Raw genomic sequence first — 13,990 nt, 5'->3', positions numbered from 1 at the left:
CCGCCGGCTATTTGAGTGTCTCGGGTGGGGGTGGCACACAAAAGATAATAAGGTCGTTGCCTCATTGTGGTCAGACCAAATTTGATCAGCTGGACAGTCACTGTTCTGTCATTCAGCTACATCAGCCGGGCGAGCATATGGGCTGAAAAGCCACCATCACCTGCACTCTCGTCATGGTCCGCACCAGTCCAGCACGGCCGTCACTACACAAATGGCTGTTTGCAGTCACTGCACATCTTTCACTGCATCTGTGACTGCACATTATACCTGGCAGTCAGTGCATAACTTGCACTTGAATGGATACACTTTTAAACAATTTAAAAATACAACGATCTAAACTTTCAAACAATTTAAAAATACAACCATCTAAACTTTCAAACAATTTAAAAATACAACCATCTATCATTTTCAAACAATTTAAAAAAAGGGTAAAAAAACTTGCCCTCCGTAAAACATTCTTGGCAAATGCTTTCGACTTGGTTTGTCTTCCGCTGGGTCAAGGGTCCACAGATGCCTGGTCTGCAAAGCACGGTCAGGGCAGCTACAGCATGGGTCTCAGCAGGCTCCCTCTTCGGGCCGGAATCCAACCTTCATTCCCCGCGGTGACAATGGCAGACTTGCCCTCCATAACGGATTCCCGTTAAAAGGATTTAAAGTTGATTCATTACAATTAGGGCCTCAAAGTCCTGTATTGCATGCCTGCCTGCTGCCCTCCTTGGATGTGCAGTGGTAGCCGTTGCTCAGGCTCCACACCGGATTCCATCCCTCATTCCCCGGCCATTACCCGGGGTCACTCACAAATGGCAGACTTACCCGCCTCCATATGATTCTCGTGAAAGGAATGTGGTGTCATCTTTGCCCGCCATAACGGATTCCCGTTAAAGGATTTAAAGTTGATTCATGACAATTAGGGACGCAAAAGGTCCTCCTGAGTCCTGTATTGTTATTTTTGGTCACTACCTCAGGGCGGGCATGCATGCCTGCCTGCTGCCCTCCTTGCCTGGATGTGCAGTGGTAGCCGTTGCTCAGGCTCCACACCGGATTCAAACCCCTCATTCCCCGGCCATTACCCGTGGTCACAAATGGCAGACTTGCCCGCCTCCATATGATTCTCGTGAAAGGAATGTGGTGTCATCTTTGCCCGCCATAACTGGTTCTCGTTAAAGGATTTAAAGTACATTAATTTCAAATACACAGCAGGGCCTCGAAAGTCCTCCTCCTGTATTGTTATTTTTGGTCACTACCTCGGGGCGGGCGTGCATGCCTGCCTGCTGCCCTCCTTGGATGTGCAGTGGTAGCCGTTGCTCAGGCTCCACACCGGATTCAAACCCCTCATTCCCCGGCCATTACCCGGGGTCACAATGACAGACTTGCCCGCCTCCACAGGATTCTCATTGTAGCGGTACTAAACAAGTACACAGCAAGTAGAAAATGTAATTTAAAAACACAACATAAGCTTTTTAACAATGCCATGGAAAGTTGAGAAGGAAGTCACACATTACCTGACATGAGTGAGGAAGAGCAATCTCGCCATGTTGCGCAGTAGTCCAGCATGGCCGTCACTACACAAATAGCTGTTTGCGGTGCGTTACACAGTGAGTTTGGTGTGTCAGTGTGAAGCAGTACTCTAATTACACTCCCTGATTGATGTATACACATGCAAGATGTTTTAAAGCACAATAGGCCTGCAATTTAGCATTCAATGTGATTTCTGCCCTTAAAACGCTGCTTTGCATCACATCCAGATTTTTCCCCGGGACTTTTGGCATGTATCCCACTCCGCCATGCCCCCCTCCAGGTGTTAGACCCCTTGAAACATCTTTTCCATCACTTTTGTGGCCAGCATAATTTTTTCTATTTTTGAAAGTTCGTCTCCCCATTGAAGTCTATTGCGGTTCGCGAACTTTTCCGCAAACCGAACCTTCCGCGGAAGTTCGCGAACCCGGTTCGCGAACCGGAAATCGGCGGTTCGCGACATCTCTAGTCATTACTCACAAAGCACAGACTCCCTTTTGCTAATTAATTGTTCCAATGCAGTTAAAACCTATACACAGCGATTAACAGCTTTTGCCTCTGATATTTAACATGAAAAGTAGGAAAATGCTTACACAGCTATTTAGACATTATTTGTACATTGTAATTTTAGAACAATTGGTTATTGATAGTGTTCCTTTAAAAATATGTATGTCAGAAGTTAGGTTAACACAGATTTTTTTTTCAATATACACGTTTTGTCCCATTTTATGTTTTTTTATGATTTTCCCTTTTTTTTTTTTTTTTTTTTTATAACAGAGCTATCAGAAGGACAAAGAGAGGGAGAGGGAGAAACATATATACTTTACCTCCAAACAGAGGCATCCACTCTACTGAGGGAGAGCGACTCAAAGCAAAGATTTCTGGGAGGTAACATCTTTTTTATATATGAATGTGTGTATATGTATATATATATATATATATATATATATATATATATATATATATATATATATATATATATATATATATATACATATACATATATATTCAGTAAAAGAAAAGTCAAAACACTATTAACTAAAAGACATGGCAACTTGTTAAAAAAAATGATGATGATTAATATTGTTTTTACTATGCATAGTCATTGGTCTCATGGCTTCTTATTTTGCTGGTGGCACTACAAAATGTGGCAGCTAAAATGTCTCACCTGGTTTTACTGGTTCACTATGGTTAGGAAAGTGTATGCCAAATTAGTATTCTGAAGCCTGAGACATGATGTATATTTTATTTATTACTGTTCTTTGTATTTGTCAAACCAGTTGTACAGTAATTTGATTAGTGACCGGGAGATAAATTACTTATCTGCTCACATAAGCTTTTGAGGAATGTAGATGAGTTGTTCATACCTGATTTGAAAATAGGCAACAAAGTCATAGCTAGCTGAGTACTCTCATTACTAACGTTTTTTAACTGGAAGTAATGAAGCAGGAGCCAAAAGACCACTGGCAGAGCATGAGGAATAAAGTATTTAAGATTTTGTTTTTCATTTTTCTATCTTTTCATTCATTTTTGTGCCATATGCTGTGTAAGATGGAATTCACTGTCACTATTCATTTTATTTGCTTTCAGGTGCTGGCTTTAAATGCCACAACTCTCTTATGCCTCATACTCACGAGGCACATTTGGGGCCTGTCGCTAGCACACGGGAGCGCGTGCGCGACAGGCCAGCGACACCTCGTCGCCAGGTCCCTCCGTATACACACGGCGGAGGGACCTGGCAACTGATGTGGCGGAAGCTGTCGCTGTTGCTCCTCCCTCCGCCGGAAGCCCAAGGTATTTACTGCTTGTTGCTGTCGCTAGTCCGCATACCCACGCAGACTAGCGAAAGTTGCGGTGGAGTTGCGGCGGCGACTGTCACCAGGCAATTGACCGCGTCAATCGCCTGGCGACATCAGCGACGAGCGACGGTTCGGGGTGCGCGCACGTGCAACATCGCATACTCACGGGCGACCTGTCGCCGCAACACGCCTGCGCCGCGTGTTGCGGCGACAATTGTAGCCCGTGAGTATGGGCCATAAAGCTTAGAATTAATGGTGCATGTAACCAGGTCAGTTACCATTTGAATTCGGAATTCACGATGTCTCTCCATCACCAGAGTCTGCTTTATGTCATGTTGAGGATTCTATTGATCTTATCAATTTAGATAGGATGCCTGGGAAAGCCTCCTCAGTAACAGTTAAGGCATCTAATTACATTTATGTTTGCTAAAGAATGTTTCTCCTCTGTATGTCAGTGTATATGTTACGGCCAGATCCCGAAGTTTGGCCACTTCTAGTTCTGGCCAGCCACATCGGGTTCTGGCCGGCCAATGTGCGAAGTGGCTGCTGCGCTGCGGCCAATGTTAGAAATGGATTTATTCCTGTGACATTAATGTATCTTGTGGCCGCAGCGCAGCGGCCAAACGTATAACCACTTAGTTAATTTATTGCTATTAAGCCGGCGGCAATGTAACAATTGAAGCCGCCGGCTTTTTCTCTGCCTCTCTCTCTCCTCCTCTTATGGGCAGCCGGCGGGGGACTGCTGCAGGCCTGACTGCCATTTGTAGTGGTGCTACCACCACCAACTCCAATGCAGAGCCATGCAGTGTAGGCTTGCAAGAAATATGCAGGCTACCAAAAACTCCATCATAGTGTCTGAAGAACGAAGAATGAGAAGGAAGGGTGGTGGTGGGCAGGTGGTATGCATGAACTGGCACCCTCCTTTTTTTTAGTTTACCTTGTTGGACAAAGTTAATGATGACAAATTAAAAAATACAATTTTTGTTTTTGACAAACTAAAAATGTAAAAGTTATTTATAAAATGCTTTTTTTCTGAAATGTTAAGTCAGTAGGTGTCAGGCTGGCAGCAGGTCTGCCTGCCATTCGTGGTGGTGACACCAATTCCACTGCAGAGTTATGCAGTGGATGCTTGCCAGTTGCCATTACATTGTATTTGTACCATTACAGGCAATACAGTGCAGAGTACTTGAACCAGCACCATGGTGTCTGCCACTTTTACAAGAATGAGAATGGAGGGTGGTGGTGGTATCTATGTGTGAACTGGCACCCTCCTTTTTCATAGTTTACCTTGTTAAGGTAACAAAGTTAATTATGAGAAATTAACAAATACAATTTTTGTTTTTGACAAAATGAAAATTAAAAAGTTATTTATAAAATTCAACATTTTTTTTTTCTGAAATGTTAAGTCAGCACTGGTGTCAGGCTGGTAGCAAGTACTGCCTGCCATTCATGGCGGTGGTGGCACCAACTCACTCCACTGCAGAGTCACACAGTGCAGGCTTGCCACCAGTTGCCATTGGTGTGTTCAGCTGGTGGAAGCAGACAGCAAAAGTACCAAGTAACTAAAGGCACACAAAAAAAAGCCTCACAGGTTAGCTTTGGAATGTCGGCATTAGGGTGGTGGCAACAGCAGGCATTGAAGGCCTTTTGGCTGGCTGAACCCAAGTGTATCACTAAATGCATCATAAGTGAATAACTCATCTGACAAGTGGAGCAGCTGTGGTGCTAGTGGTGGTGGTAAGTTGTTGTGAGGTACCAGAAGCACAGCTGGAGGAGGACAGTGTGTCAAGAAGGTTCCATGTGGAAGCTGTAGAACATGTGCTGCTGTCAGAATTCTAGTGGTTTATTTATGCAGGAAAAGCTGTCATATGGATATGCACAATTCAGTGTAAACTGTGGTGTTAGGGTGCCACTTTAAATATTACTCTTTGACTTTTTAACTAATGAAAATGTTCATTTGAGACAGTGAAACTTTCATAAGATTGTTTTAATTTTAAAACTAGAAGAATGTTTATATGTTCTTTTTACTTCAAGGCCGTTTCAACTAGCTGAACACTGATAGCTGATAACACATGCTATGTTTTAGGAGCAGGCATCAACAATATAAAACAAATAAAATGGGTTTTCTCAATTATTTAAAAATGATTCGTGACATCTGCCGGTGGAAATTATTACATTTATTTGTTCATAAGAAAGACAAATATATAGAAATTGATTTTAAATTATTAGGTTTTAATATGCAATTTATATCTTACATGACAGCAGTCTCGCTGTGCCCCTCCAAACAGCGGGCATGTAAATATTTACCTCCTCGGCTCCAGCGCAGTGCGCAGTATCCGCTCGGAGATAGGCGGAAATACCCGATCGCTGTCGGCCCGCTCTACTGCGCAGGTGCAAGTCTCCTGCGCCTGCGTAGTAGAGCGGACCCGACAGAGATCGAGTATTTCCACCTATCTCAGTATGGTTTGCCGCAACAGAGCCCCTGCTGGAGCCAGGAAAGGTAAATAAATCAGCACTTCTCAGCCTTGTCGAGGGAGGATTCTGGGACACTTTGGGGGAGCCAGCGCTGGACTGCCTGCCGCTACAGCGGAGGGGGAAGCCTCATTGGGACCCTGAGGCTTCCCCCTACCAAGATGAGTACCCCCAGGGAACCTTTTATTTGTTACAGAGTCTCTTTAAGAAGATAACTATAAGCTTTTACACAGCTACTAGATACACAGCTATTGATACAGATGAGACTACTTTTGATCCTATTCTAATTAACAAAACTATTATATACTTTTTTGAATGTACTAGATTGATAATTGCTTGGAAGAGATGGCCCGAACTTCCAATTTAAGGTTCGCGAACCACGAATGGAAACTTCCACTAAAGTTTGGTTTGTGAGAACTTTTGCGAACCGCAATAGACTTCAATGGGGAGGCGAATGTTGAAAACTAGAAACACTTATGCTGGCCAGAAAAGTGATGGAAAACGTGTTTCAAGGGGTCTAACATCTGAGTTTTTGCATGGATGAGTGGGATAGACGCCAAAAGTCCCAGGAAAAAATCTGGATTTGATGTAAAACAGCGTTTTAAGGGCAGAAATCACATTGAATGCTAAATTGCAGGCCTAAAGTGCTTTAAAACATCTTGCACGTGTATATGTTACGGCCAGAACCCGAAGTTTGGCCACTTCTAGTTCTGGCCGGCCACTTCGGGTTCTGGCCGGCCAATGCGCGAAGTGGCCGCTGCGCTGCGGCCAATGTTAGAAATGGATTGATTCCTCTGAGGTTAATGTATCTTCTGGCCGCAGCGCAGCGGCCAAACGTATAACAACTTAGTGAATTTATTACAATTCAGCCGGCGGCAATGTAACAATTCAAGCCGCCGGCTTTTTTTTTTCTGCCTCTCTCTCTCCTCTTATGGGCAGCCGGCGGGGACATGCGTGTCCCCGAGAGTCGTTCGTGGCGCCAGGGCAGCAGAGCGGGGAGGCTGCAGACATTGCTTCTGCCAGCACCCGCTCTGCAAGAACGGCAGGATTCCCCTGCCGCGACGAACGACTCCGGGGGGACACGCGTGTCCCCGCCGGCGGCCCATAGGAGAGCGAGAGAGGCGGGGAGGGGGGGGGGGGAGGAGAGAGAGGCAGAGAAAAAGCCGGCGGCTTGAATTGTTACATTGCCACCGGCTGAATTGCAATAAATTCACTAAGTTGTTATACGTTTGGCCGCTGCGCTGCGGCCAGAAGATACATTAACCTCAGAGGAATCAATCCATTTCTAACATTGGCCGCAGCGCAGCGGCCACTTCGCGCATTGGCCGGCCAGAACCCGAAGTGGCCGGCCAGAACTAGAAGTGGCCAAACTTCGGGTTCTGGCCGTAACATATACATCAATCAGGGTGTGTAATTAGAGTACTGCTTCACACTAACACACCAAACTCACTGTGTTACGCACCGCAAACAGCTGTTTGTGTGGTGACGGCCATGCTGGACTGGTGCACACCATGGCGAGAGTGCAGGCCGTGGTGGTTTTCAAACCCATATGGCCGCCGGGCTGTGGTAGCTCAATGATAGAACAACAGTGGCTGTCCAGCTGATCGAATTTGGTCTGTCCACAATGAAGCAACGACCTCATTATCATGGGTGTGCCCCCACCCGAGACACTCATATAGCCAGCGGTCAATACTTCATTGTGATACGCAAGCCCCTTCACCGCGGCAAGGTAATGATCACGAAGGGGAATTGGCACATGTACATGCCTTTTGTTTTGTTGTTGCAGCTGCAGTGCAGCCAGAAAAATTAGGCAGGCATGTACACGCACCAGAAAAATTATTATAGCTGCAAATTCAGGAATCCGCCTGGAGTCCAGGACCCTGTTGGTGGTGGCGGAGAAGGCAGTCAAGCAACCTGCAGGCAGAGATGCTGTGTGGGGACTGGGAGCTACTTAGTCTGGGGCAGGCAGTCACACAGCGTGCAGGCAGAGATGCTGTGTGTGGTCCTGACCGTGCTTTGCAGACCACGTGGTCAGATGGACCCTTGACCCAACGCCGTGTGCCAGAGATGACACCACTTGCCTTTAAACATCACGGTACAGTTTGGGTATTGCCTTTTTTGAGAAGTAATTGCATATCTTCCACTGCGGTGTGTGGATTTGCTTTTTGCTTTTGTGTGCTGGTTTCCCTAAGGTGGTCATCCCATTGCAGTTTGTGCTTTGTCATCATGTGCCTTCGTAAGGAAGTTGTCCCTACGCGGGTCTTGGTCTTTCCACGGCTTAATTTTTGGTGGCAGAGAGTACAGATGGCATTGCTCTCATCTGAGGCAGACACACAAAAAAATGTACACACCACTGAGCCCTGGGGTGATGGCACTTTGGTGGTGGCGGCCGACTGAGTGTTAAGTGGGGTGCCAGAATAAGAGCAGCAGGAGGAAAATATGTCTCTTTCATGCGGAAGCTGAGGAAGATGAGGTGTTCTGTGTTAAATAGTCAACTACGTCCTGACAATCTTGGGGGTTGATGGCACGCGCCTTCTGAACAGTGTACTTTGGTCCAGGGCCGCAAGAAATCACGACAGCATGACCTCGAACAGACCTGCCGGGTGGCCTGCCTCTGGCTCTGCCTGTTTTGCCCATATAGGGGGGATGACGTGAAAGGTATGCACTGACTTGACTAATACAATGTGCAGTCACACAGGTGAGTGAACAGGTATGCAGTAACTGGTATCAATACAATGTGCAGCTGTCACACACACACATGTACTGTGAACAGGTACAGTGACTTGTGGTATTAACAATGAGTGCGCTCACGTAGGTAGGTGGGTGCACTGAACACAACAGGTAGGTATATGCAGTGATGGGTATTACAAGTTTGCACCTGTCTCACACACATACACACACACACACACACACACACACACACACACACACACACACACACACACACACACACACACACACACACAGGTACTGCCGTGAACAGGTACAGGGACTGGTACTATTAACAATGCGTGCGCTCACGTAGGTAGGTGGGTGCACTGAACACAACAGGTAGGTATATACAGTGATGGGTATTACAAGTGTGCACCTGTCTCACACACACGCACACACACACACGCACACACACACACACACACACACACACACACACACACACACACACACACAGAGGTACCGCTGTGAACAGGTACAGTGACTGGTGGTATTAACAATGTGTGCGCTCATGTAGGTAGGTAGGTAAGTAGGTGCAGTGAACAGGTGCAGTGATGGGGATGGGATTACAATTCTGCAGCTGCCTGTCACACACACAGGTAGTCACTGAATGTGCTGGGCCTGGCAGAGGTACAGTAGCAATTACACCAAAGGCTAGCTGTGACTGACTGACAGGGCTGTATATAATGCAATGCAAGTGGGCCACAAAAAAAAAAAAAAAAATAGATCACAAGAATAAGATTAGCTCTCAAAAGTTCAGGGGTGCTTTTTTAGCAATAACAATCAGCCAGGGGCAAGCTAACAAGCCTACAGGAGCCTAACTAAGTGTTCCCTATGAGAGTCTGCAGCAGCTGTCCCTTTTACTGCAGGCACACGAGTGAGTCCAATGCCTGATGCTGCCTGCCTTTTATGAGGGGGGAGAGTGGCTCCAGGAGGGAGTGTAGCCTAATTGGCTACCCTGTGCCTGCTGACTGTGTTGTAGAGGGTCAAAGTTGACCCTAATGATGTAGTATAGGAGGTGAATCAAACCGCCATAAAGTTCATGTTCGCAGGCGAACGCGAACCACCGAAATTCGCCAGGAACCGTTTGCCGGCAAACCGATCAGGCCATCTCTATTGCTTGGCTATAAAGGCCTGATGAGATGGAGTACTGTTAGAAGAAAACGCTACTTGGAACTGTTCATATTTTGTATATATGCTGTATGATAAGTGAATACATTTTTTTATATACCTCAATGAATGCCTGCCGAGCTGAGCCTGGTAGATTCCCACTACTGCTTGAGATGCAGAAGAGAGTGTTGTCCTACTGGGCCCATCTACAGAGCAGCAGGCCCAACTCGCCCCACTACAAAGCCATGCTGCACGATGAAGACCAAGAAAAGCCATGTGCACTGAACTCTCTGGTCCCTCCAAACTTAGATCCACAAGTCCCATCAAGAGCCAAGATAAAGCACAGACACCACAGCCAAGAGCAAAGATGACAATGTAGATAAATGGAGGAATGAAATAAAACAATCACAAAAGCTAACCATATACCAGTCTCTACAGAGAGAATATAAAATAGCCCCATACCTGGAAAAGCTCCAAAACCCTCAAGAGAGGAAAATCCTGAGCATCTACAGACTCACAACCTCAAAATAGAGTCTGGGAGACACAGACAGACATACAAACCCAGAGAGGAGAGACTGTGCCAACACTGTGAGCAGAAGACCCTCGAGGACGAAAATCACTATCTGCTGCACTGCCCCAAATATACCGCTACCAGCGAAGCCTTCTTTAAGAAACTGATGGAACTATTTCCAGACTTTCACACATTAGAGGATGAGATAAAACACTGCATTCTACTAGGAGAAGTGAAATCCACAGCGATAATCGCTGCACACTATGTCACAGCATGCCACAGACTGAGAGGAGCATAAATGAACTGTAAACTTCCCCCCCCCCCCCACATGTCCATGAACTGCTAACTAACTGCACCCCCTTTTCATCCCGTGTCCCCAATTCCCCCTGCTTTGGCAATGCTTGTATTGAAGCTTGGTCATGCTAATATCTTTGATTTGATTTGATTGTAAAAATCATATACTGAGTGCTCTGATTCATTTCAAGGTATACCATCAATCTATATTTACTGTTATGGAGGGTTCAGACCCCACTATGCCAGATTTATATGATGGCATGCTTTAAAGGCTGGTCCTCTACTGAGTTAGTAATCATGAAAAAGACAAGAACCGCATAGGTTTTTGACAGTGTGCTGTGTAAGCCAGTCAACTATGTCCTCAGCATTTTGGGGGTTGAGGGTACATGCCCTCTGTACACTGTACATTCTACCAGGGCCAAAGGAAATCACAGCAGCACAACCTCGAGGACACTTGTGGGGTGGCCTGCCTCTGCCTGTCATTTTTTAAATTGGGTTACGCCAATGTGCCTGCTACAAGTGAAAAGTAATGCAGTGGAGGTGCCTGCAACTGAATATGGTGACAACAATAGCAATAGTGTACACGGCTCTGGTTGTCAGGGGGCTGTGTAGTGTCACACACCGAGATACACAACAGTTCAAACACAATGCAATGATAATAACAGAGGCCCTAGAGCATTATTGTTAAAACTGTTTGTGCTTTTATGTAGCACACAATTAGAAATCACTATAAGTGGGCACATGTGTGGCTCTCAGACAGACACTGAGAATATGCATCAACACTGCAAACACAATTTACAGATAATAACAGAGGCCCTGAAGCAGTTGTGGAAAAAATGTGCTTTTATGTGGCACACAATTCGATATCACTATAAGTGGGCACATGTGTGGCTCAGTGCCAGTGTGCTCTGTCTGTGCACTATAAGACAGACACTAAGAAATGCTGCACCACTTCAAACACAATTTAGTGATAATAACAGAAGCAGTAGTGGAAAAAAATGTGCTTGTGATTTTATGTGACACATAATTCAATATCACTAAAAGCGGGCAGGGGTGCTCATCCGGATTTTGGATATCCGGGTAACCCGGATATCCGGCCGGATCTGGATTTCGGATAGTTGAGCAGAAATCCGGATAGCTATCTATGGATAGTTTCACGGCCGACCTGGATATCCGCAGATTTCTCCCAGATATCCAAATCCGGATTACAAGTTCAATGGCAAAAAAATACCACCTCCTCCTCCGGTCTTCTAGGGATTTGTAGGATGTCAAATGCAAGCTCATATACATTGGCCAGGAATCGAACCCAGGTCAACTGCTTGGAGGGCAGCTATGTTCACCACTATACCAACAACCACACAGCAAAGGAAAGCACTTTGAAGTCTGGAAGTTTCCAGGGCAAGGGTGGGAGGGATGAAAAGCTAGGTGGCCATGCAGCCATTCCTGCTAACCTAAAGCATACTTATAGACAGTGCTATGAGACACATGCCGGGTGCAGGGCTGTGTGGTGAGTGATCCTATAGGCGGTCATACGAGACACATGCCGGGTGCAGGGCTGTGTGGTGTGGGACAACAAAGCATTCCCTTTGTGGCAGCAGAGTGGCGCAGTAGGAGTGTGCTGGGCCCATAACCCAGAGGTTGATGGATCAAAACCATCCTCTGCTAGGCATGATTTCATTTTTGCACCTCACTTTATACAATATACAATAACATTTGTAAAGCGCTTTTCTCCCATAGGACTCAAAGCGCATAGCTGTGTCTCAGATTAATACAGGGTTTCAGGCTGGGTTGTGTTACAGAGGAGATAGTCAGATGTTCATGAATGCCAGACTGAAAAGGTAGGTTTTCAGTTTAGACTTAAATGCTTCCAGGGATGGGGCTGTCCTGATTGGGTGTGGCAGGGAGTTCCAAAGTGTAGGGGCAGCATGATAAAAGGCTCTGTCTCCAAAGGTTTTGAGGTGGACTCTGGGGGTGACCAAGGTGTTACGTCCTTTTGATCTACGATTGTGGGGGGTGTGATGTAGTTGCAACAAGTCCTTCAGGTATCCAGGGCCCAGATTGTGCAAGGATTTGAATGTCAGTAAGCCAATCTTATACAGAATTCTCCATTTTATCGGTAGCCAGTGGAGTGAGCTCAGGGTTGGTGTTATGTGGCAATGGCGGGGTTGGCTCGTTAACAGCCTTGCGGCGGTATTCTGTACTAATTGCAGGCGGCGTAAGTCTTTCTTATGCAGGCCTGTGTAGAGGACGTTGCAGTAGTCTAACCTTGATGTGACGAAGGCATGAACTAGGGTTGGAAGATCCTCTGAAGGAATTAGGTGTTTAATCCTTGCAATATTCCTTAGGTGAAATAAGGAATGTTTCACAACAGCTGAGATTTGATTCCTGAAGCTTAATTTCCCATCAATCAGTACTCCCAGGCTGCGCACACAGTCTGAGTTGTTCAGGTCTGAGCTCCCTATCCTTAGCGGTGTTGGTTGAGACTGGAGTTGCTTTGCTGTTGAGCCCTGGCCCTCGATAACAAGAACCTCAGTTTTGTCAGCATTAAGTTTTAGCCAATTATTATTCATCCACTCCTGAAGCTCAGCTAAGCATGCGTTTATTTGTGGAGTAGGGTCTGTGACAACAGGTTTGAATGACAAATATAGCTGGGTGTCATCAGCATAGCAATGATATGTCAGGCCATGTTTTTGTATGATTTCTCCAAGTGGCAGCATGTATATGGTGAACAGTAAAGGGGATAATATTGCGCCCTGAGGTACACCGTATTTTAGTGGTACAGGGTTGGAGAGGAAGGGCCCTAAGGCTACCCTTTGTGTTCTGCCAGCCAGGAAGGAGTTGAACCACTGGAGAACAATGCCATCTATGCCACAGTACTCTTGTAGCCTGTTGAGTAAGATTTCATGATCGACTGTGTCAAAAGCCGCTGAGAGGTCGAGCAAAATCAGGATGGAACATTGACCCTTGTCTCTTGCAATGAGCAGATCATTGCAAATCTGGGTGAGGGCTGTTTCACAGCTGTGATATTTCCTGAAACCAGATTGAAGAGGGTCAAGGATGTTGTTTCTGGAGAGCCTGGCTTCAAGTTGGAGGTAGACAGCCTTTTCAATAACTTTTCCCAGAAAGGGGAGGTTTGAGGTTTATCACATGGGCAAAACGGTTTCCATAGCCCTGTAAGAGAAAGTGTAAAAAGGCCCTGCCATAACATAGATATTACGGTAGCTAAGACTACTCCTGGGACTTTCTTGTGGTTGAAGAGATGAGTGAACTGTGACACCACACTTCAAAACAAAAAAAAACAGCAAACAGAGAAGCTTCCCCATATTGGAGCATTGGATTTGGTAAAGTCTTAAGCCAATGTGTTTACTCACCACACAGCCCTGCACCCGGCATGTGTCTCATATGACAGTCTATAGGATCACTCACCACACAACCCTGCACCCGGCATGTGTCTCGTATATAACAAAAGATTTTACGCTTATAAAGAGCATGCTAGATAATTTTTCTGTATTGTGTAGACGGTACAAGATCTCGTCTGTGCTGAGTCCTTTGACGAGTATACTGTATAATCTTGATT

At 45.8% G+C, this 13,990-nt stretch overlaps 1 protein-coding gene across 6 annotated transcripts in view; it reads left to right on the top strand.

Moving 5' to 3' along the window:
- The window catches only part of TENM2 (teneurin transmembrane protein 2), a 4,210,084-nt gene that overhangs the window by 408,808 nt on the left and 3,787,286 nt on the right, over positions 1 to 13,990 (top strand). For all 6 annotated transcript variants that reach the window (XM_068277420.1, XM_068277423.1, XM_068277418.1 and 3 more), the window contains one exon: positions 2,293 to 2,403. In XM_068277420.1, the coding sequence (XP_068133521.1) occupies positions 2,293 to 2,403 (111 nt within the window). The remainder of the gene's footprint in view (positions 1 to 2,292; positions 2,404 to 13,990) is intronic.

Source organism: Hyperolius riggenbachi, chromosome 3, assembly GCF_040937935.1.
Source record: "Hyperolius riggenbachi isolate aHypRig1 chromosome 3, aHypRig1.pri, whole genome shotgun sequence".
Classification (NCBI taxonomy): domain Eukaryota; kingdom Metazoa; phylum Chordata; class Amphibia; order Anura; family Hyperoliidae; genus Hyperolius; species Hyperolius riggenbachi.
Note: the sequence above shows the minus strand (reverse complement) of the source record. Positions and strands in the feature narration are given on the sequence as shown.